General features: G+C 41.4%; 1 protein-coding gene across 1 annotated transcript in view; it reads right to left on the reverse strand.

The window, feature by feature from the left end:
- Positions 1-12,902: 12,902 nt before the first annotated feature.
- Positions 12,903-21,798, reverse strand: part of LOC146821044 (zinc finger protein 777-like) — a 305,507-nt gene continuing 296,611 nt past the window's right edge. Inside the window, exon 5 of the mRNA XM_085611977.1 lies at positions 12,903-13,905. Within this exon, the coding sequence (XP_085468103.1) occupies positions 13,076-13,905 (830 nt within the window). The 3' untranslated portion in view covers positions 12,903-13,075. The remainder of the gene's footprint in view (positions 13,906-21,798) is intronic.

Consider the following 21,798-nt stretch of genomic DNA (forward strand, 5'->3'; position numbering starts at 1 on the left):
TTGTCTGAGGGCGAGGAGCTTCAGGAAAAGTTCCCTCAGCACCTTCGGTTATATGCCGCAGCAGTCCTTGCAGGCCTTGAGGCCTTAGGTACTCAGAGTAAGGCCTGCGGGCCGCCAGTGGCCTGGCATGCCTTTCTTGGTGGCCCGCGGACCTTGCAGGTAATGTACCCATGGCCCCCCAAAGAGAGAGAGAGACAGTGGAGAGAGAGAGTGGGAAGTGAGAGAGTGGAGAAAGAGAGACAGTGGAGAGAGAGTAGAGAGAGAGACTGACTGACTGAGAGACTGATACTGACTGACTGAGAGACTGACTGACAGAGAGAGAGAGAGACTGACTGACTGAGAGACTGATACTGACTGAGAGAGAGACTGACTGAGCGAGAGAGACTGAGAGAGAGACTGACAGACAGAGAGAGACTGACTTAGAGAGAGACTGAATGAGAGACTGACTGACTGAGAGAGACTGACTGACGGAGACTGACTGAGAGAGACTGACTGACAGAGAGAGACTAAGAGAGAGAGAGTGAAAGAGACTGACTAATAGAGAGAGAGCAAGACTGACAGAGAGAGACTGAGTGAAAGAGAGACTGACTGACAGAGAAACTGACTGACTGACAGAGAGAGACTGACAGAGAGACTGAGAGAGAGAGACTGAGCGAGAGACTGACTGACAGAGAGAGACTGACTGCGAGAGAGACTGATTAAGAGACTGACTGAGACTGACGGAGAGATACTGACTGAGAGAGATACTGACTTACTGAGAGAGACTGACTGACTGATTGATTGATTGAGAGAGAGACTGACTGACAGAGAGAGAGACTGACTGAGAGAGAGAGACTGTGATGGAATTGGGGTCAAAGTGTGTATGAGGCTATGCAATGCCTCTTAAGACTGCTATTGTCTGCTAATAAAAATGCATTATCAAAATGTGCTCTTTGTAGTTACATCAGCTTTTGAAATACAGCATTGTCGCATTGTCTAATGTTTTGAAACGGGTTTGATTTTGTCTACTCTAGCTTTAGAGTCATGGTTCCAGTCCAAGCACCAAAAAACAAACCAAGTTAGGGTCTGTTACAGACATCTTCCCATGACATGCACCACAGGGTTTGAAACCTGTTGGTTTCTTAGGAGACCTCCTTAGCACACTATTACAATTCCCCCCCCCCCCTAAAAATAGCCCAACAAAAAGTTGAAAAAAAAGTCAGTCAAAAATTGACTGGGGTTAGCCTGGATCTGCGCTGAATGACAAGGAAAGAAAATACCTGATGTCAGCATGCCTGGGTGGTGCCAATATAGGCACACTGTACGTCACTTCTGATGCAGTCACCGCCGACCCGAAATAATGCCACTTACCAGCTCAAGAATTTCTGGATCCAGTCTGATGCCTGGGAATCATTTTAAAATATAGCCCAGCTCTGCGCTGAATGACGTGGAAGGAAAAGAACTGATGTCAGCACACCTGAGTGGTGCCAATATAGGCACACTTACGTCACTTCTGGTGCAGACACCGCCTACCAGCTCAAGAATTTCTGTATCCATTCTAGTGACTGGGGATACTTCTTTTTAACTTTCAAAAGTCAGGTAGGTACACAAAAATAGAAATATACTGTTACATTGTATGTAAAGGAGGAGCTGTAATATAATACTTTACACTAGACAATTCATATTTACAGATTTTTTTCCCCTCCCCCTTAGCAAATTCCATAAATAAATACATTTGATTCAACATGATTTACATGAATCCCCCCCCCCCATTATGCCCTTAAGCTGCTACCTCATGTTTCACCCTGCACTCCTCTGTTACTACGCCATAACATTAGAGGTTCCCATATCTTCATACCCTTCTTCCTGGCGCTTTGGCCCTTGCATTCTTACAGTGAAATTTCTTGCGCGCGAATATTTAATTGACGATGAAGCCATAACTGGTATGTGGGTGGATCTATATCTTTCCATGCTGTAGTGATAAGCAGCCGAGCTATAGCTAGTCTGTTGAAATCCAATAAATCTCAGGCATAAAATTGTAGAAAAATTGATTTATTGGGAGGACAGGTAATAGGATCCTCAGGTTGACAGGTACAGCATAAGAATGAATCCACCTCGAACTCTCACACTCAAACTTCCAGAATCACACGAGGTTCTCCGTACAATTTAAAGGCACAGTAAATAAGTTTACATTGTTAATAAAGAATACAACACATCTCTTTCCTTAACAATTAGACATAGTCCTTCATCCTGCTAGGAGGCTTGATCTTTCGACGATCAGTTTTAATTCTCAAAGAAATAGAGTCAGGTTCTTTAGAAACATTGGATTTCTTAACAAATGGAGCAGGAGCAAAACAACATTTAGCCACACGTTTAACATTCCAAATCCTTATATCTTGTGTCATGACAGAATTAAAATATACTTTGATAACCTTAATGGGAGGTCCAAATTTGGCATACCCTTTAACATTGAATCCCGGTTTTCTCACCTTGACCCAATCACCAACCACAAATGAAGGCATTCTTACTTTCTTACGTTCTCCTTCATTTTCTCTTGCTTTTCCTGTACTTTAAACCTTACTTGTTCCATATTGTCTCTAACAAATTCCTTTGACATTCTATTTTTTATCCACCAAGGACACAACTTAGAAACTGGCTCTCTACCCCTAAGCAACTTGAAAGGACTCAAATTAGTTGTGCTATGTGGAGTTATACGGTACGCCTACAACCTTTCTCTTAGAATAAGTTTCCAATCCCTCCCTGAATTTTTTGCCATTTCAACGCCATCCTTAAGCACTCTATTGAACCTCTCGACCTGACCATTCCCTTGAGGTTCATAGAGAGCTGTAGTATGATGCCTGATGTTATGCAACTCCAGAAATTCTTGCATCTCATGAGACTTAAATTGTACTCCATTGTCCGTTACAAGAATTTCTGGAACACCTTCCTCGCAAATACCTCCCTAAAAAAATCAATAATGGTTGAAGTGGTGGCATGATGAACAAACTTAACTTCAGGCCACTTTGAATGGTAATCAACGATCACCATAGCAAAACGAGAATCTTGAGGCAAAAAATGTAAAGGTCCAGATATGTCAAAAGCAATTTTTTGCCAAGGAGAATCAGGCCAAGGAACAGGTTTGAAAGGCGCAGGAAAAGTTCTCAGCATCTTATCACTATTGACACATTGGAAACACTCTCTCACCGTTCTGTCCACAGACTTGTCCATGCCTGGCCACCAAAAGCTAGACCTAACCAACCTCTTCATGGACGACATTCCAGGATGCCCCTCATGTGCAACCTTAAGGATAACATCCCGCATGCCCTCAGGAGGAACACATTTCCCATTTTTAAAGATAAGATCATTTTCAACAGAAAGTTCCGAAGACACCTGAAAATATGACTGAAACTCAGGAAGAAATTTCTCGCTACTGGGCCAACCAGTGAGAACAAACCCCTTAAGGGACTTCCATGTTTTGTTTTATACTTTGATTCCACAAAGTTTCAGAAATAGCAGAAAATTCTTGCGAGACAAAATCAGAAATAGTGGCAATCATTTCAAGATCATTAGGATCACTTTCTTCACATGCCTGAGACCTAGGAAGACGGGAAAGACAATCAGCAGTAGCATTCCGCTTCCCAGGAACATATTCTACAGAAAAATTATACTCCTGCAATCTGGACATAAGCCTACTAATCCTTGCAGTGGCATTCCAACCACCTCCAGGAGACAGAATAGACACAAGCGGCTTATGATCTGTCCTGAGTATGAATCTGTTGCCCCAAATAAAGTTTCGAAAATGTTCAATTCCCCACACACATGCCAACAACTCTTTCTCAATCACCGAGTATCTCCTTTCCGTCTCATTAAGAGTGCGAGAAGCGAACGCTACACACCACTCATCCTTGGCACCCTTTTGTGAAATAACTCCTCCTAACCCATACATGCTGGCATCCACTGTGACAATGCATGTTTTATTCATGCAAAAGGGTCTTAAGGTCGGAGCCTGAACAATTAATTTTTTTATCAACTGGAAAGCTTCCTCTTGTCTTGATGTCCAACAGAATTCTACACTCTGCCTGGTAAGTTCCCTCAGCGGTTCCATTTTGGTAGCAAAATCTTTTGTAAATTTGCTATAGTACTCACAGAGTCCTGCAAACGATAAACGTTTCTCCTTGTTATCAGGAGATGGTGCTTTTACAATCGCTTCAACTAAGGATTTTTTGGGAATTACACCATTACCAGTTAACGTATGTCCCAAATATTCCACACTCTTACAAAACATTTTACATTTTTCTTGTTTCAAAGTTAACCCACTCTGCTCTAAACGTTTACAAACTTCTTTTATGTGTTCATTATATTTTTGAGGATTTGGGGAGAAGACAAGAATATCATCTTGGAAACATCTCACAAAGTCTTCCACATCCTTGAAAATGTGGTACATAGCTCTCTGAAACACTGATGCCGCGGAGGCTAAACCAAACGGCATTCTCTTATATTGAAATAAACCTTGGGGTGTCAGAAAAGCGGTATAACCTTTTGAATCATCAGTAAGAGCAATCTGGTGATATTGCAGCACGTAAATCAAAAGTGGAAATTTTTTTAGCCCCATCCAGCATGGAAACAACGTAATTGATATTGGGTAATGGATGGCAGTCCACTAATATATTAGCATTAAGTCTACACATAACCTCAAACTTTTATCCGATTTCCTGGCAAGAACAATGGGAGAAACCCATTCAGAGGATTCCACTTCCTCTATTATACCATCATCTATGAGCCCTTGTAGAAGTTTTTTTAAGTCTTCTCTAACACAAATTGGTACATTTCTAAGTTTTTGCTTGACCGGAGAGGTACCTTCCTTAATCCTAATCTTGTGTGAAAATGCGTTGAGTTTACCTAACTCATCAGAAAACACTCTTGGAAAGAGTTTAACAATAGTTTCAATTTCATCCTTGAAATCTACATTTTCACTTTCTTGAGATATTAATAACACAGGATCCTGACTCCTGGGATTTAGCATTATTCCCAAAGATCATTGATCTCTCCACCCCAACACATTCACCCCTTTAACTGCAACATACATCTTATTAAAAGCTGTTCGTCCCTTAAATTCAATTTTCGTCTCTATAAACCCATCAATTTCAATAATGGATCCATCAAAAGCTCTAGCTACAATATCAGATTTTTTAAGATCATCAACCGAAAATTTCCCTTCAAAACAAACAAAAAACATATCTCTGGTGATAATGGTCCAAGGGGATCCCGAGTCTGCCATAAGCTCCAATTCTACATCCTGTACAAGTACTACACACTTAGGAGGTCTCAGGAAATTAGCATTCAAACCCATATTACCATTTTCTATGGACAACAGCATGCCTCCAACATACACATCATTCTTATTCTCACTAGATGCCACATTAACACTTGAAATTCTACCTTTGTTATTGCTATTTTCACGGCCTCTAGAATCCTTACAAACCAAAGCAAAATGCCCACGTCTTCCACATTTCTTGCATTCCCTATTAAGAGCAGGACATCTCGGAAAAGAAGCACCATGATTAGGGCTTCCACACCTAAAACAATGGAAGGTACTTTCAGGTCTCTTGACAAACGTTTGACTTAATTGACCCTTTTGATAGGACCCCAAACCATCACGTGTTGATGTGGCACCTTGCCCACTTTGTTGTGGCTCAGTTTTTACTGCACAAACCTCATCACTTGTACCTTTTTCATCTTTATGTAAGCATTTTATCTATTTATCTGATTGTTCAAGAGCCTTAGATGTTTTAATGACTTCATTCAAATCAGGGTCTCCTAAAATCCATAAATGTCCTTGAGTTTTTTTACTTTTAATATGCAGGATGATTTGATCACGGATCATCTCATCGGTCATGGGACCAACATTGCAATGTACAGACAAACCACGTAAACCCGTGAGAAAATCATCAAAAAATTCATTTTCTTGTTGTGCCCTAGTGTAAAATTTATATCTGTTTAATGCAACACTAAAAGTAGGCTTAAATCTAACTTCTATCCTATGCAATGCCTCTTCAAACACATTTCTGTCCCCGCCCTCATCAGTTTCTGGAAGGGTTCTATAAACAAGTTACCCTTCTGATCCCAGACAATGTAAAAATATATTTTTCTTCCTCTCCGCAGAGAGTCTGTCACCATCAATAGCTTTGAGGTAAGTAAGAAATTCTTCCCTTCATCTGGACCATGGAATAGGAGGATCTCCTTTAACTTGAAGAAATTTGGACGGGGGATCAAACTGCATTTTTTTTTTTTTTTATATAGAAAATGTGGATTAGTGAATTAATTGGATAACTATCAAGTTATTCACACAACAAATATCCATGTACAGATTAAAACACTTTGAAAACCCTGAAGAGAACAGAAAAAGAAAACTTGTACAAATGAAATGCCAATTAGTAAACACAAACACTATTCATCTAACTGTACTCCTCTGGAAAATGTTACCCTGTACGATAACATATCAGTCAGAAAAATAACAGGATTTTTTTTTAAAACAATCCCAAATTGCAGCGCTGAAAATCTATAATCTTCTTGTGAGAGGAGAAAAAGAAAACTTGGCTTGAAATTAATTTTTTCCTTTGTTACCTCCGTAAAGTTCCAAACGTTCGTGCTCTTCTCAACATAAACCCGAAATGTCACCGTAACTTATGTTGCCATGCCAATTTAAAATTCTACCAGGACTCTTTCTCTTTCCATGCGATCGTGTCCATGTGCGCGTAGAGCATGTGTCTTGCATTGCTAGGAGACCAAATCACAAAATGGTCTCCGTGCGCAACGTGTTATGCGTGCTACGCGTGATGACGCTGCGCCTCACAGAGAGTAGAGCGTTCAGCAGAAGAACGGAGAATCGGAATCCGGGCAACGGCAAACTTCGGTGTGAGGAGCACAAGATGGAATCCTTCGGTAGGTCAAAGAATAACAAATCCAACGGTCTTGAATGTAAACGCTTCCGCTGGGGTGTTATTTATCGTAGTTTCTCCCTCACAAATAACAACAACAACAAAATTCAGGGGTCCAGTGCACAGCTTCACTTGCGAGAAAAAAAATCCTTGAAATATCTTGAGTAAAACGAGGCAAAATCGGCAAAGTCTATAAAATTGCAAAAACAAGTAAATCCAAATCTTCCTTTCAGGGTGAAGTCGATTCCCTTAACTCATCGCCAAATTAAATGTTGAAATCCAATAAATCTCAGGCATAAAATTGTAGAAAAATTGATTTATTGGGAGGATAGGTAATAGGATCCTCAGGTTGACAGGTACAGCATAAGAATGAATCCACCTCGAACTCTCACACTCAAACTTCCAGAATCACACGAGGTTCTCCGTACAATTTAAAGGCACAGTAAATAAGTTTACATTGTTAATAAAGAATACAACATGGTGTCATAAATACAAAATCCCTTTGTGGTGGATCTCGATTAGCCTGACAGTCATATCCTAGTAGCATCAGGGCTGGGGTGATAGTGACTTCTTTATTGATTGTCTAAAGCCAAAAGTCCTCTATACCTCCTTTCAGCATTGAGAGTTTGGTGCAGGAATAAAAAATATGTATACTGTCTGCCGGACCAGTTTGACATCTAGGTCATTTATTGTTCTCCCTCTTCCCCCATCCATAAAGCTTAGCCGGCGTATAATATATATTGAACAAGGTTTTATAGTGCTGGGCCTTTAAGTTAGCTTACAGGCAAATCTTTGTCCCCAATTCGATTGACATGTCCAAATCAACCTCCCCATCGCCCAACTTTTCTGCCCATTTTGTTTCTGTTCTGTCCATATCATCTGGGATTGTCTTGATTAGATGGTGAAAGTAATCTCTGATCCTGCTATCCTGGCGATTTATAGTTTCCAACACTGAAATTTTATCCAGATTAAGAGAGTCACTGGGAAGGCTTTTTATACACCCCTGAACCGGCAAATACTTAAACTGTGTGCTATTATTAATTCTGTATCGTTGCACAAGCCCTGAAAATGGAATATACTCAGTGTTGTGAAACAGGCTTGCAACCCTATCTATACCCGCCTGCTCCAGCTCCTAGCCATACCATCATATAGTGTTTCCGGAAGTAAAGAAGAGCGCCACATGGGGGTATTCCTGTTATATCTGGGAACCTTCAGCAATCTGCTGACCTTTTTCCAGATCTTCCAGGACTCCCCGACACACTTAAATCGCGTTTTTTTATAACTTGGTTCAAGTTGTCGCAGAAAAAACCCTTCTGCCTCTCTTCCTATAGATAAATTATATATTGTGGGTAAGCCAGAGACCTCTATTCTCGCCTGACCTGGTAAAAGGAAAACATCCATCTGCTGCAATGCAGTGGCCCAGTAGTAAAATAGAATGTTCGGAGCTCCCCATTCACCTCGTTCGCGGGAGAGTATCATAGTTTTCATTGCTCGTGTCTTCTGGTAGCCACAAATGAAGTTGGAGAATATAGCATTCATTTTATTTATATTGACTTCTGCTAATTCCAGTGGTATTGCCCGGAGTAATTTATAGTATTTTAGAAAGATTTTCATTTTTTATACATTAATTCTTCCTATTATTGTAAGATGTAACTTATCTAATCGTCTAAATTCTACATTTATTTTCTCCAGTACTGGATCAATATTGTTTACCCACAAAATATCAATACTGGATGTTATATTTACCCCTAAATACGTGGCCACTTCGCTTTTGCGAATATCTTGTGTATGACACTGGGAGGAAAAAATTATTTGAGTTTTCCCCTTATTCAAGAAGTACCCAGATTTCTTTCCGAATTCCTCAGCCATACTTTCTACCTCCCTAATTGCCGTATCCGGTTCTGTGGTGATAATTGCGATGTCGTCTGCGTATGCTAAAATCTTGGTGTCATATACTTTGCTAATTGCGGGTATGATTGCAAGATTATGTATAATTTAATTGATAAATGGATCTAGATAAATGGCAAATAGGATGGGGGAGCAAGGGCACCCTTGTCGCGTCCCTCTAGCTATCTCGATCCTCCCTGAAGTATTGCCCATTACCTGCAGTTGGGCATACAGTTTGTAATACATGGCTTGGATAGCCGTCACTAGCCGTGGGGCCAGCACCCTCTCTGCCAGAGCACCCCAGAAGTATTGCCACGATACCCGGTCGAAGGCTTTTTCGGCGTCCAGGAGGGCCACAGCCACCTCGCTAGTTTCTACACCCGCTACATCGAATATTGCGATGACCCACCTTATGTGGTCTGTGGTCCCCCTGCCTGGAACAAAGACATACTGCCACGGTGATACCAATGTCGCTATGATTCCTTGTAGCCATTTAGCTATTATTTTCTAATAGACTTTGGCATCAGAGTTCATAAGGGAGATAGGGCGATAAGAAGCTGGTAATTCTGGTGGTTTACCTTTTTTGGGAAATATCACCACATCCGTTCCCTGCCATGAGTAGGGCAGGATCCCACTATGCTGCACACCAAGTAGCAGATCGTGCATAATCGGAGAAACCTCATGTGCGAGTAATTTATAAAGTTCAAGCAGGATTTTATCCGGACCGGCTGCTTTCCCCATAGGGAGAGATCCGATAGCCTCCTGAACCTCTTCCAGAGTAAATTCTTTTTCCAGCTCCTGAGCTGTTGTTTCATCTATTGTTGTTAATATTGGCCACCTAGCATCTTTGTCTAGCGGGCTTGTTTCTAGAGCGTCAGCTTGATACAGCTTGCTATAAAACTGCTCAAAGATGTCTATAATCTTTGCCGGCCCTGCCACATATTGACCATTGCTAGTCTTGATTTTTGTGATATTATTCCTGGCACTTTTCTGTCTCGTACGTAGCGCAAGTAATCTACCTGCTGTCTCGCCATACTCATACATCTCGCCCCTGTATGCCTGATAGATTTGGGCCAACTTTCCTGAAAGTAGCTGTTAATGTCCGCCTTTATTAGAGCTACTTTCACCATGTGGTCCTTGATTGGGTCATCCTGCCCCCCCTTACTGATCAGCTTTACATGGACAAGGTTAGTGGCTGAAACAGGTGTTGATAGTTGACCAGTGGTAAAATGTTTGTGCTCCCCTTTAAACATGGTTGAATTGTCATATTCCTAATTGATATATTCAACTTACCTACAAGTCCCTAACACATGGCACATTGTGTACCCACAGCTTGGAAGTTAAATGCCACCAGTGAACTGAAAACCTGCCGTGCCATCCACTACAGTAGCAAGGCAGGGTGCATGATATTTAAAAGTAGGTCATGTAAAAATTTAATTTCAAATGTCCTTACAGTGGCTGGTACTCAAAACCTATTTTTCACTGTGGCAGATCTAGCTGTCCTATGTACAAAACCAAAATACAGATTAAAAGCGTAATACTGTATCTCGGGAATGGGACTAGCATTTGATCTCAAACTTCTCCCAGTCAGGGCTTAGCATGTGAATAAGTGTGAAAAAGATGTGAAATTCTTCCCAGGAGCACACAATAGGCTGACCTTATTGGGCAGAGATGTCACCTCTGAACCGCATGAATGTTCAGGGAGTAGACTGTGAGCGTTCTTTTTTACATTATTGTGAAATCCTGCTTGACAGATCTGAGGAGTTTACATATAATACTTTGGGGCACTCTTAAAAGGCAGGCAACAAGCTGCCAAGATAATTCTTGTGTATCCATTGTCTGGCTGCTGGAGGCCCTGCTTTGTCCTAGTTGACTTCTGTCTCTGGATATTTACATGTAACACCGGGGGCACACTTCAAAGGAAAGGAAACAGGATGGGAAACTATGCTTCTGCATCCACTCTCCGGTTACTGGAACACTCTACTTTTGTTCTGTCAGGCTTCTATTTTGTGGATATGGGTGGGCACTAGGATTACCATAGTAAGCTCTCTCCCCACACAACCCTTACAGTCTAAGTTAGTATGACCAAAGACTTTTGATATCTTGAAAATGTCCATAGGGGTATGGTTGTCCGCAGGAAGCTCTACCGCATTGATTAGGGCATACCCAGGAGTTATTCTCACCCAGTGCCTTGTGCTAGGCATAAAACATGGCATTCTCTGGCACCCATGAAAGAACACCTGGATGTGAGAAAGAACAGAAGAGGACTGGATCTGCTATCTGTGAGCTGAGAGTTGCCCTGAAGTACTGAACCTGCTACTTCTTGTACCCAGAACAAAGAAGTGGACTCCCAGGGTCATAAAGCTCATCTACTGTACAAGCTACAGGAATACAACAAGCTATAAGAGGCCATTCCTGACTTTTCCCAAGTGACCAGTGGCATCTGGACCTGGACTGGATCCTGACATAGGTCTCTACCTGACTCTGTGTGAGTTTCTAAATGCCTTCCCTGAAGTCCTAGGGGTGCTTTAGAAGGATACTCCTCTGGTGCATTGGATTGGTACTTTAAGGACTAAAGACAGAAGATGAAATGTTTGACCAGGATGAACCTGATTGGTGTATCCGACCCTCACTCCATCTCGGTCAATATCAAAGTGCACCTAGGTCCTGGTCTACTGTGACCACTATCACTGGCACTTAGTGCTTCTTGGTATTATTCCTACTTTAAACTTTAATAATTCATATCTCCAGTTACCCTTTTTGAATTTTGTTATTTTGGTGCCATTTTGTTTATTACATTTCACTCTATTTTTCTAATTCAGTTTTGGGACTATCGTTTTGCATTTCGATTTCATTACTGTTTTGGTACTGAGCGAATACTTTGCGCATTACCTCCAAGTTAATACTGCTTGCTCTGTACCATCAACACCAGGGTCTTGAGCTCAGGCTTATTCAGATACTTCAGTGGTTTACCTTGACAACAGTTGTGTTTAATTCTTGAGGTGGGTAGTCACCCACCCCAATTAATAAACCAATGTCTTACAAACGTATTGCACAGTGCACTATTGGGAGACTTTTTTAAGACTAATTATAACACTTTTCATAGATGTTTTCCTCATTATTTCATGTATGACTGTAGCTGCTTTAACTTCTGAGTTCAACTCAAATGACTCTACTCTCAGGATTAGCATCATATAGGGAAGTTATATGTTTACAACAATATTAAGACAACAGTATGTCTTGCTTCATTATATAATCTTCAAACGTTTTATGAGAATGGTTAGAAATTAAAGTAGCAGAACATTAGTTTCATCCACTTCTCCGTTTTGCAGGCCAACGCCTTGGGGTCTTCACACCTGTCATAACTATTTTACTTATTGTTCTCGCTATTTACAATATCAAAAGGTTTTACAAATGACGACAACAGAGATGGAATGGTATTTTTCTAAAGGATCAACATGGTTGTGTTAGCTTTATACTACGGGTGTACAACATAGTTCCAGGTGGACGGAATCCAGTATTTCAGAATATCTACAAAATTAGCAATATTTACAAATGGCAGTGGTGGTTTGATTGGTAGCACATATATTCTCTTTGTGCATTAAATGTATACATCCAAGTATTGGTGCCGCTCAAGGTTAAAGTGACTGCACCCCATTACCTAAGGTGCCAAACAACTGGAGCCCAATAGGACCCAGTGAAAATGCAAAATTGAAATATAAAACTCGGCACTCTAATTTAATTATTGCATTGATTCATATAGTTATTTAGCACCGATTAGTTCAAAGTACCAGCAGGACATCAATTTCGTTCTTGCTGCATGGATTTAATACGAATATTTCACAAAGAATCTTAAATCATAAAATTAATATTAAAAACACAATAACAATGTGATTGGAGATAGCCAGCTTGGTGTAGCAATCTTCGGCTGCGGGTTCAACGCTCAAAAGGAAGATTGCCACACCAAGCTGTCTATCTCCAATCACATTGTTATTGTGTTTTAAATTTGAATTTTATGATTTAAGATTATTTGTGAAATATTCATATTAAATCTATGCTGGTACTTTGAACAGATCTGTGCTAAATAACTATATCAATCAATGCAATAATTAAATTAGAGTGCCGAAGTTTATATTTCCATTTTGCATCCACAAAATTAGATCTGCATGCATTTCAGGTCAATAAAAATAAACCTCATAGTTAGTGTTTATCCTACAATGTACACCCCTGCTCTTCAACATACAAAAGGAAGTGTGGTGATGAACATAGTTTTAAACTGGGAAAGGTGGGCTCATGTCTAAATGCGTTGTTTGGTGTTTAATAAGATGTTTCTTGACAATAAAGGTTTTCTCACATTTAGTACACTGAAAAGGCCTTTCTCCTGTGTGCGCTCTCAAATGAATATTAAGATGGCCCCTTTGACGGAAACTCTTGCAGCACACAGAACATTGAAAAGGTTTCCTTCCCGTGTGAGTCAACTGATGTTTGGAAAGACTAGAATCATGAGCAAAGAGTTTTCCGCATATGGAGCATGAATGGGGTTTTTCACCTGTGTGTAATCTCTCGTGGACATTAAGATGATTTGCCTGGGTAAAATCTTTACCACATGTGTTGCACGTGTATGGCTTTTTCCCCGAGTGTATTCTTAGATGTCTTTTAAAATTTGAATTATCATTGAAACCTTTTCCACATTCCATGCATTCATAAGGTTTCTCTCCTAAGTGAACTCTGAGATGACAGATAAGACTTGAGTGTTTTCTGAAAACTTTTCCACATTCCGTGCAAGTATATGGTACCAATCCTTTGGGTGTCTGCTGGTTTCTTCTTAGGGCGACTTTCATTTTATTTTCAGTGCCTATATGCCGCAACTGGTCTCTGTGTGTTCCAGGCTGTGGACTGTCATTCATTTTGACAACTTGTTCAAACGTTATGTGGGCTTTGTTCTGTGTGTGAATTATCTGGCTCATTTCAAATCTATTCAGGGTCCTACTGATTTCACTTTCCTCTGAATGTGCAGGGCCATCGCTTTTGGCATTTCCTAATAAAGCATGATGTTCCGGGGTTTCAGGATTCCACTCACACATGTTTTGCGATTCTGCATCTGTTGGTTGAAAACAGAGTACATAGTAATGTCACTTGACCATTAAGGAATGACTGAAATTATCAAGAAATTCAACACAACGCAGCGAGCGCCCTATTTTTAATTCATATTTTATTCCAGGTATACATGGTTGTTGTTGGCACTTCAGTCATTAGCAGTGTTGGCTAAAACATTAGAGGTGGAATACTAAAGCAGTTGAAACACATTTAATATACAATATAGACAAAAGCGGCTAATTCAGCTACATACATTCATACAGACCTCCTTCCCTCATTCACAAAGCAGTGGTTTTATCTAGCAATAGTTTGTTTCTAAGCGCTGCCAAGTGTGGTGGCAATCCACCCTCCAACAAGTGATGACTTATATACAACATTGTTTACCACAAAAGAGCTGCTCCTAGTGTGATAACCCAAACGAGTTACAAGAACGTCGTAAGTGTGGGCATCTCACAAAAAGTTACGGACTGGTCTCACACACCACCTGGTGTCATGCTTCATCATTGACCAGTCCTCGCCCTCCAAAACCTTCGTTTGATGGAGGGCAGGCATACACTTGACGACAAGGATGCACTTCTAAGTGACTAAGTGGGGGCCCGTGTATATGTGAGTGAGGTTAAAAATCATTATAGTAGTCAGCGGCGTTTTTAATGTGAAATGAAAACTATATGATATTAAAATGAGAAAGTGACGATAATTGGGGTGGTTAGTGTCCCCTACCATCTAGTGAATGGTCGACATGTTTCTGCCTATGCGGCCCGATTGGGTCCATGGCATTCATCAGGACCTAGAAATGAGAAAAGGGGCTCCGTTCTTACAAAATATTGGTAAGATGTTACCACTGTGTGAGTATGGCGTTGGTCACACTTCACTGCTTAATAGCTGCTTCCAAAGGTGAAGCCCTAGTTAAATGGACAACTTGTCCCATGGGGGAAGGGGCGGAGGGAATCCACAGTTTTTGTCTCCTTATGACATGTGATGGATGCGTCCCGAATCCTATACGTCCGCTCCCGGTCCTCCCGAATGAGCCCCTTTTCTCATTTCTAGGTCCTGATGAATGCCATGGACCCAATCGGGCCGCTTAGGCAGAAACATGTCGACCATTCACTAGACGGTAGGGGACACTAACCACCCCAATTATCGTCACTTTCTCATTTTAATATCATATAGTTTTCATTTCACATTAAAAACGCCGCCGACTACTATAATGATTTTTAACCTCACTCACATATACACGGGCCCCCACTTAGTCGTGCATCCTTGTCGTCAAGTGTATGCCCGCCCTCCATCAAACGAAGGTTTTGGAGGGCGAGGACTGGTCAATGATGAAGCATGACACCAGGTGGTGTGTGAGACCAGTCTGTAACTTTTTGTGAGATGCCCACACTTACGACGTTCTTGTAACTCGTTTGGGTTTTCACACTAGGAGCAGCTCTTTTGTGGTAAACATTTAGTACTGGAGGCTGCTAGCTCCTAGAACCCCACGCCTCTTGTTCCCTCCTCCACACATTCAGTGGAGTATTCTTGTGATTAGATTTATATACAACATTGCCTAACGAAGGCATACAGAAAGGAACTGAAAGAGATTAAGTGCAGCAAACAATAAAAGAAAACAATATCAATTGGTTTCATTGGGACTTTAAAATGAAGAGCACTATCTCAGGAGGGGAGAACTGATGGCCGTGAGGAATCTGCGAAAGGATGTGGAATCCACCAGAGGCTTTGTTTCCAAAGGTAACTTACTTTTTCTTCCAATAAAAATTATTTCCTGTAGATTTTACAACTTAGTCATGTTACTGAACTCTGGTTACTCGTATGTCGCCGGGCACTTCCCAGTAATTTTATTAAGATTACAGGCCCGTGCATCACACATTTTTCAGAGGACTGGCCCCACTAGGTAGGTCCTCATGAAAGCTAGAAGACCATTTTTGGCTATGAATACAGCTGGAACATGTTGACCTATTGCTAGGGTGACCAGATTCTCAAAACAAAAAACCGGGACAGGTGTCATAGACATAGGACTGACAGAAGTACCCATGGCTTTAAGTGGGATGAAAAAACAGGGGGGGGGGGGGGGGCAGGGGGGGTGTCTCTCAAGGGGCGTGGCCAATGTAATTAAGGACGTGGCTTAAAACACATAAGCTAAAAAAAATATGTACTTGGCATAGAGTCCCGCACGAAAATTGTGCTGCTTCTGTCATTGTATCCAGAAAAATATTATATAACAAGTAACATCACACCTAGAAAAAGCCTGGACTATTGGCTTTGTCAACAATATAACGAGTAACATCACACCTAGAACAAGCCTGGACTATTGACTTTGTCAACAATATAACGAGTAACATCACACCTAGAACAAGTCTGGACTATTGGCTTTGTCAACGGTTGTTAGCTGCATAAGAGAATTAAGCAACAACTTTAGCTTCGCTGTACACAACATAGAAAATGCCTGAGTTCTGGAATGAAGAGACAGACTGTGAAAGAACTATAACGGGTCTCTTTAAAAGCAGTGAAGGGTGGAACTGCTGCAGCAGTAAGCTTTTTTATTCTGTGAGGGCAAAAATGGAGAGCCCAATAGAGACCTGTCTCAGCACCTGTGAACAGTAAAGTAGGCGCACCGAGGAGACACTATTTAAAAACCGGGACATTTATCTGTTTAACCTGGGTTCTAGGCAAAAACCGGGACATTTCTTTAATTTGCAGCAAAGTGTCGGGACAAAGTGCTTCCCCCAAGAGCTGGGTTGAGTCCACCGGTGACACATCATCTCACCGGTTGAGGACTCAATGAAGAAGTATGCCACATAAAAATATGTGGGTGAGAGTCCTTTTGAAACAAAAACAGGAACGTCCTCCCCTCTTTATGGGTGTTTAATCCTACCGAGGAGGGTCCCTACTCTTGTTCATGTAGGATTCAGGAGTGAGGAAATGAGTGAACCCTCTAACCTAATGAATCTCTCTGTGCCTTGCATGTGTGTAGAAGAAAATTGGTGTCATGAGGTCTAGGAACACCACCCAAACCTGCTCAAACAAAGCCAGGAAAACCTCACTCAAGAACAGCAATTCGACAGCAGTTTGAATTTGTCCTGCTAAAGAAGTTCAAGAGCATCAAGTACAACATGGACTGATCCTTCGCAGAGACCAAGAAGTACAGTAAATGAAATCCTGTGCTCCTGTCCTACACAGGTACCACTTCTGCAAAATCTAATCTAGACTTCTGCTTTCGAGATCAAGATGTAGGTTGGGGTGCATTTCTTGACAGACAGCAGACACTCCTCATGCTGGGGTGAGAACAGGAGGGAGCAACTCTTGTGGACCAATAGGACCAACCAGCAATTCATGATCACAAGCTGATAATGGAAGTAGAGCAAATCAAAATGGCTTTCAGTTAGCAGAACAGTGGAGGAAGGGAGGAGAGAGAAGTAGCAACTGCTGTTGCAGACGTCACTTAGATCAACCTGTCTTGCAAAATAAGTGGAAAGAATTTCTTAAGCATTTGAACAGGCTATGAGAGTTGTAGATTCCTAGAAGGCGTTCCCCCAGAAAAGCAGTGATGGTACTAATGGTGTAATTATTTATCTGGGTAGGCCTGCCTCTGCAAACAAGCCATAGAATTACAGTTCTTGAAGCACTCCAAATATAAGTTTGCTCTCACTCCGATGAGCCTCCCACAATCAAAAAGCATATCCACTAGTGCAGCACGGACATCTGCAGAAAAGCCAGTAGAGCGCACCTAGACATGCCTTTCCAAGGTAACAGCTGAAACCACAGCTAAGACAGTAGTATCAGCGGAGTCTAAGCCACATTTCAAAATCTGTTTTCAAGGATCAAGGTCAAAGCCATATGAGAGAATGCTGAAAAGAGTCTGAACATAAGGTCCAATGTAAGGGATGGGTGATTGGTCAGTGCAAAAGGAAGGATACTCGCTAGCTTCACTTTTTTAGAAAATAAACTGCAGATACAGGCCCCTAAACTAAAGTGAGAGGACACGGCCATGGAATTTCTTGGTATTGCCACAATGTGTTGCTTTATACGAAGGATCTAACATTTCTTTTCCTGCTATGCAAGAGCATATAGAGAGATTCAGGATTGTCTCAGGATTGCAGGTAAACTGGAATAGTCAAGGCAAGGAAGTCTCTGGCAATGTCAGGTTTAAAAAGACTTGGGAAGTTTGGGCACAGGTTTTCGAAGTCAGCAATTAGCACAGTGGCTCTGGTTAAGCTGTGGTGCTGTCACTTGTAATCTTCAGAAGGGCATAGCAATGTTAATTGATTCACTAATACTTAAAACAACCATAAACTATGCAGTTACAACTGCCTTACACAGGAATTCCACAATGAGAGCATATTGTTATGTTGAGGCAATGTATGAATAGGGAGCAATGGGTGGGCAATGATGCACTGTGACAGAAAGCATGTTACAGAGTCCCCGAAAGTACAATATTTGGAGCAGTGGTTCAATATGAATTTGCATTACCTGGTAGAGGAGAAGATTGAGATTTGAACTGAGCTACATACTTTAATATAGGTCTATAATACATCGAGCACATTTAAAGGAGGGGTCTACATGTGTGCAAACCACTGTTATTTATGCAAAAAGCTACGGTTTGAATGGGTTTGTATGGTCTGGTGGGTCCACCTTTCTCTTGGGGCAAGAACAAATCACTCTTGGTAGGTCATACACTAAGAGGAGAATGGAATGTATATTTTTACTGCATTTCATGAGCAATTATTTTACAGAATTAAGAAAATCTTGTCCTACAGCAACAATAGTTATGAGAGCGAGGAAGTCCATTTGTAATTCCTCAAAGGGCTTAAGGTATACACAATCAGACTTAATGGTCTTTCAGCAGCACAGCAAATAGCTCACTGAACTACAAAATATATTTTTATCACAACACAATGCTTCCATTAACGATAACTGACAAAGTGGACAAGGGATGTTTTAGCTCCATTGGAGGATTCTGGAAGGTATAGAACTAGTTGTGATTCGAATTCAATTATTTTGGTCCATTAATCACGTTGAGCATGAATCTCCGAGTCTTTTCAATTATCTCACACAATTTTTGATTACACCCTAGGTTAGAATGGCTGGAGATTGCAACATTACCCACATAAAATAGTCTTCTCATCATGTAAAAAAGTATGTGGAGTTTCTTATTTAATAGTTCGGGACTTTGATTTTATAGTAGTTAATTTCCACAAATATAGAGAAAGTAGGCTGGAGGTGGTCAACGGTAAATATAATGAATGGGCTATGTCACTAGTCACCTTGTATGTGCCCAACTGTGGTCATAAAAAATTCCCGTGGGGCACCCTAAAGGAGATCATGCGCTTTTCCAAAGGGACTACTGATTCTGGGTGTAGTACTGTGCTGGACAACAGATACAATTCAATAGTGAAAGGGGGTAATGGGGCTTACGCATTTGGAAGACCCTGGTGATGTTGATATCTTAGCGATAGATGATCTCCTGGTTAAGTTTCCACAATGGGACATAGATTGTTTAATAAACAAGGATTTTAATGTCGTCATTGAAGCGTCTTCTGTTCTACTTATATAATACACCTATATGCATTGGTCAGGTTAGAAGGGCAGTTCTTGACCTCATGTTTACATTGTGGCTAGTGGATTCACAGCGGTTTCTAGAAAAGGAGCAGTAGTTATACGTTTTTTCATATGCAAATGCTCAGTGTTAGACCTGTCATCCTTATGGTGGTCTTCCCCCAACTTTTTGCCTGCTTACCTCCACGTTATGCTGTATCTTTATGCTGGCCTTTCGACTCTGAGCACTTTACCACTGCTAACCAGTGGTAAAGTGCATGTGCTTCTGCCTTAAAAGATGGTGACATTGGTGTATGCCCAATTGGCATATTTAGTTTACCTGTAAGTCCCTAGTAAAGTGGTATACCAAATACGCAAGACCTGTCATCTAAATGCTACTCGTAGGCCTGCAGCACTGACTGTACCACCCACACAAGTACCTTTCAAACCTGTCTCAGGTCTGTCATTGCAAGGCCTGTGTATGGAGATTACTGACACTCTGACGTGGTATTTAAAACCTCTTGACAAGCTTTAAATCCTCCTTTTATTCCACATAGCTCACACCTAAGGTAGGCCCTAGGTAGCCCAAAGGGCAGGGTGATGTGTGAGTAAAAGGTAGTTAATTTAAACAATAAAGGGAGAAACCCTGATTCTACAAAAAAGGGACGGGGTAGCAAATGTAAACAAAATCACAAAATGTCCTATTCCAGAAATCTTCTGAGGAAGAAAACTTCTGTATCTTAGTTTCGACCTATGAATGGATCATGTGCAATATATTCTTCATACAACCACCACTTTATAGTACAATATGCAGAATGCTAATTTGTCTGCTGTAAATTTAAAACCAACACAACAATTTTATACTGGTCAAATTATTTAAAAAAAAAATTATTATCAAAACAGATTTAAGGAAACAAAATAACACTTCAGGTTTTCAAAAAGTTAAAAACAATTTCTCGCAGAGAAACAGTAGCGCAAATACAATAAAAATGTATTACAGGAAGACTTTTTACGAAGAAATGTCGATGCGGCATTTCGGTGAGTAATTATTTCTTCACCTTCTTCAGGACAAAGTATTTTTCAAAGCAAGTACATCTAATTCCGTTGTGACAAATTCCCAATTTTTTAGGGCAGTCACCAAGCTATCTTGCGCCTGCAATCCCTCTGTTGGTCTTTAATTTTTAGGCCAATCTTCATAAAGTATGGTAGAACCACCGGCAGTCCAATTTAAAAGCCTTTACAAATAAGGGCGCTGATTTCAGTTAGACTCTAATAACGTAGGGGCAGATTTATGACGTCTGGCGCATCTCTGCTAATCAGCAGAGATGCCCCAGAAGAGTTGCGACGCATCTGCCCACCCGTGCGCTACCATTGATGCGCCGCATTTACAATGCGGCGCACCGTGGCACTCGGATGGGCAGATGCGTGACGCATTTCCTGTCGGAAAGGTGGCGCATTGCTGGAGTTGTGTCGCAAGCGCGACGCAGCTCCAGCAAGGCTCAGGGGTGCCCTATCCCTTACATGCTGCGTCAATCCTTACGCCTGCTTCAAGCAGGCGCAGGGTTTTGACGCTGCATGGCCTTAAAAGTGACTGAGTGAAATCTAGTAGATTTCACTCAGCCACTTTTAGGAGGCGTTCCTGCGCCGGAACGCACCCCCCTGCTCCAGAGCGCCTACATGTGGCGCAGGGCTTTACAACGTGACGCATCTGCCGGATGCGTCACGTTGTAAATACCCCACAGCATGGCGCAGGATTTGCGCCGCCGCTGCGTCACAAAAGGGACGCAACGGCGGCGTAAATGAGGCACAAGGGGCTCATAAATCTGCCCCCATGTATGTAAACTCCTTCAACTGTCACCATTGGGCATTTTTCTCATTGCCTTTTATCCAAGGGCATATGTTGCAGGTCGCATAGTGCACTATTATTGAGCACAGTATTATGTATTAGGTTTTCGAAAAACGAGCAAACGGCCTCCCTGTTCTACCAATAATTCAGGGTCTGACCAAAACAGGTTTTGGAAATAGTGTTCACGTGCTCTTTCATGGACAGATTTCCATCAATTAAAACCCTACGTTCTTTACTACTTTTTTTGGAGTGGGAGTGATTCCCCGATCCCTCGGCCACCAGTCGTTTGAACAAAAGGCTTGAGCTTTCCCAAAAAGCAGTATTTCTGTCTTCCCGGTGTTCATTTGAAGTTGTTTAGCAGACATCAGTGCGGCGATCTCAGTCATACATTCCTTGAATCTTAGTTTTGTAGATTCATGATTTGGATCCATGGTGATAACAAGCTGGGTGTCATCTGCATACAAGATGACCCCCAAAGCCACACAATCTTATCACTGTGGCTAAGGGGGCCAC

This window comes from Triturus cristatus, chromosome 6 (assembly GCF_964204655.1).
Source record: "Triturus cristatus chromosome 6, aTriCri1.1, whole genome shotgun sequence".
Taxonomy (NCBI): domain Eukaryota; kingdom Metazoa; phylum Chordata; class Amphibia; order Caudata; family Salamandridae; genus Triturus; species Triturus cristatus.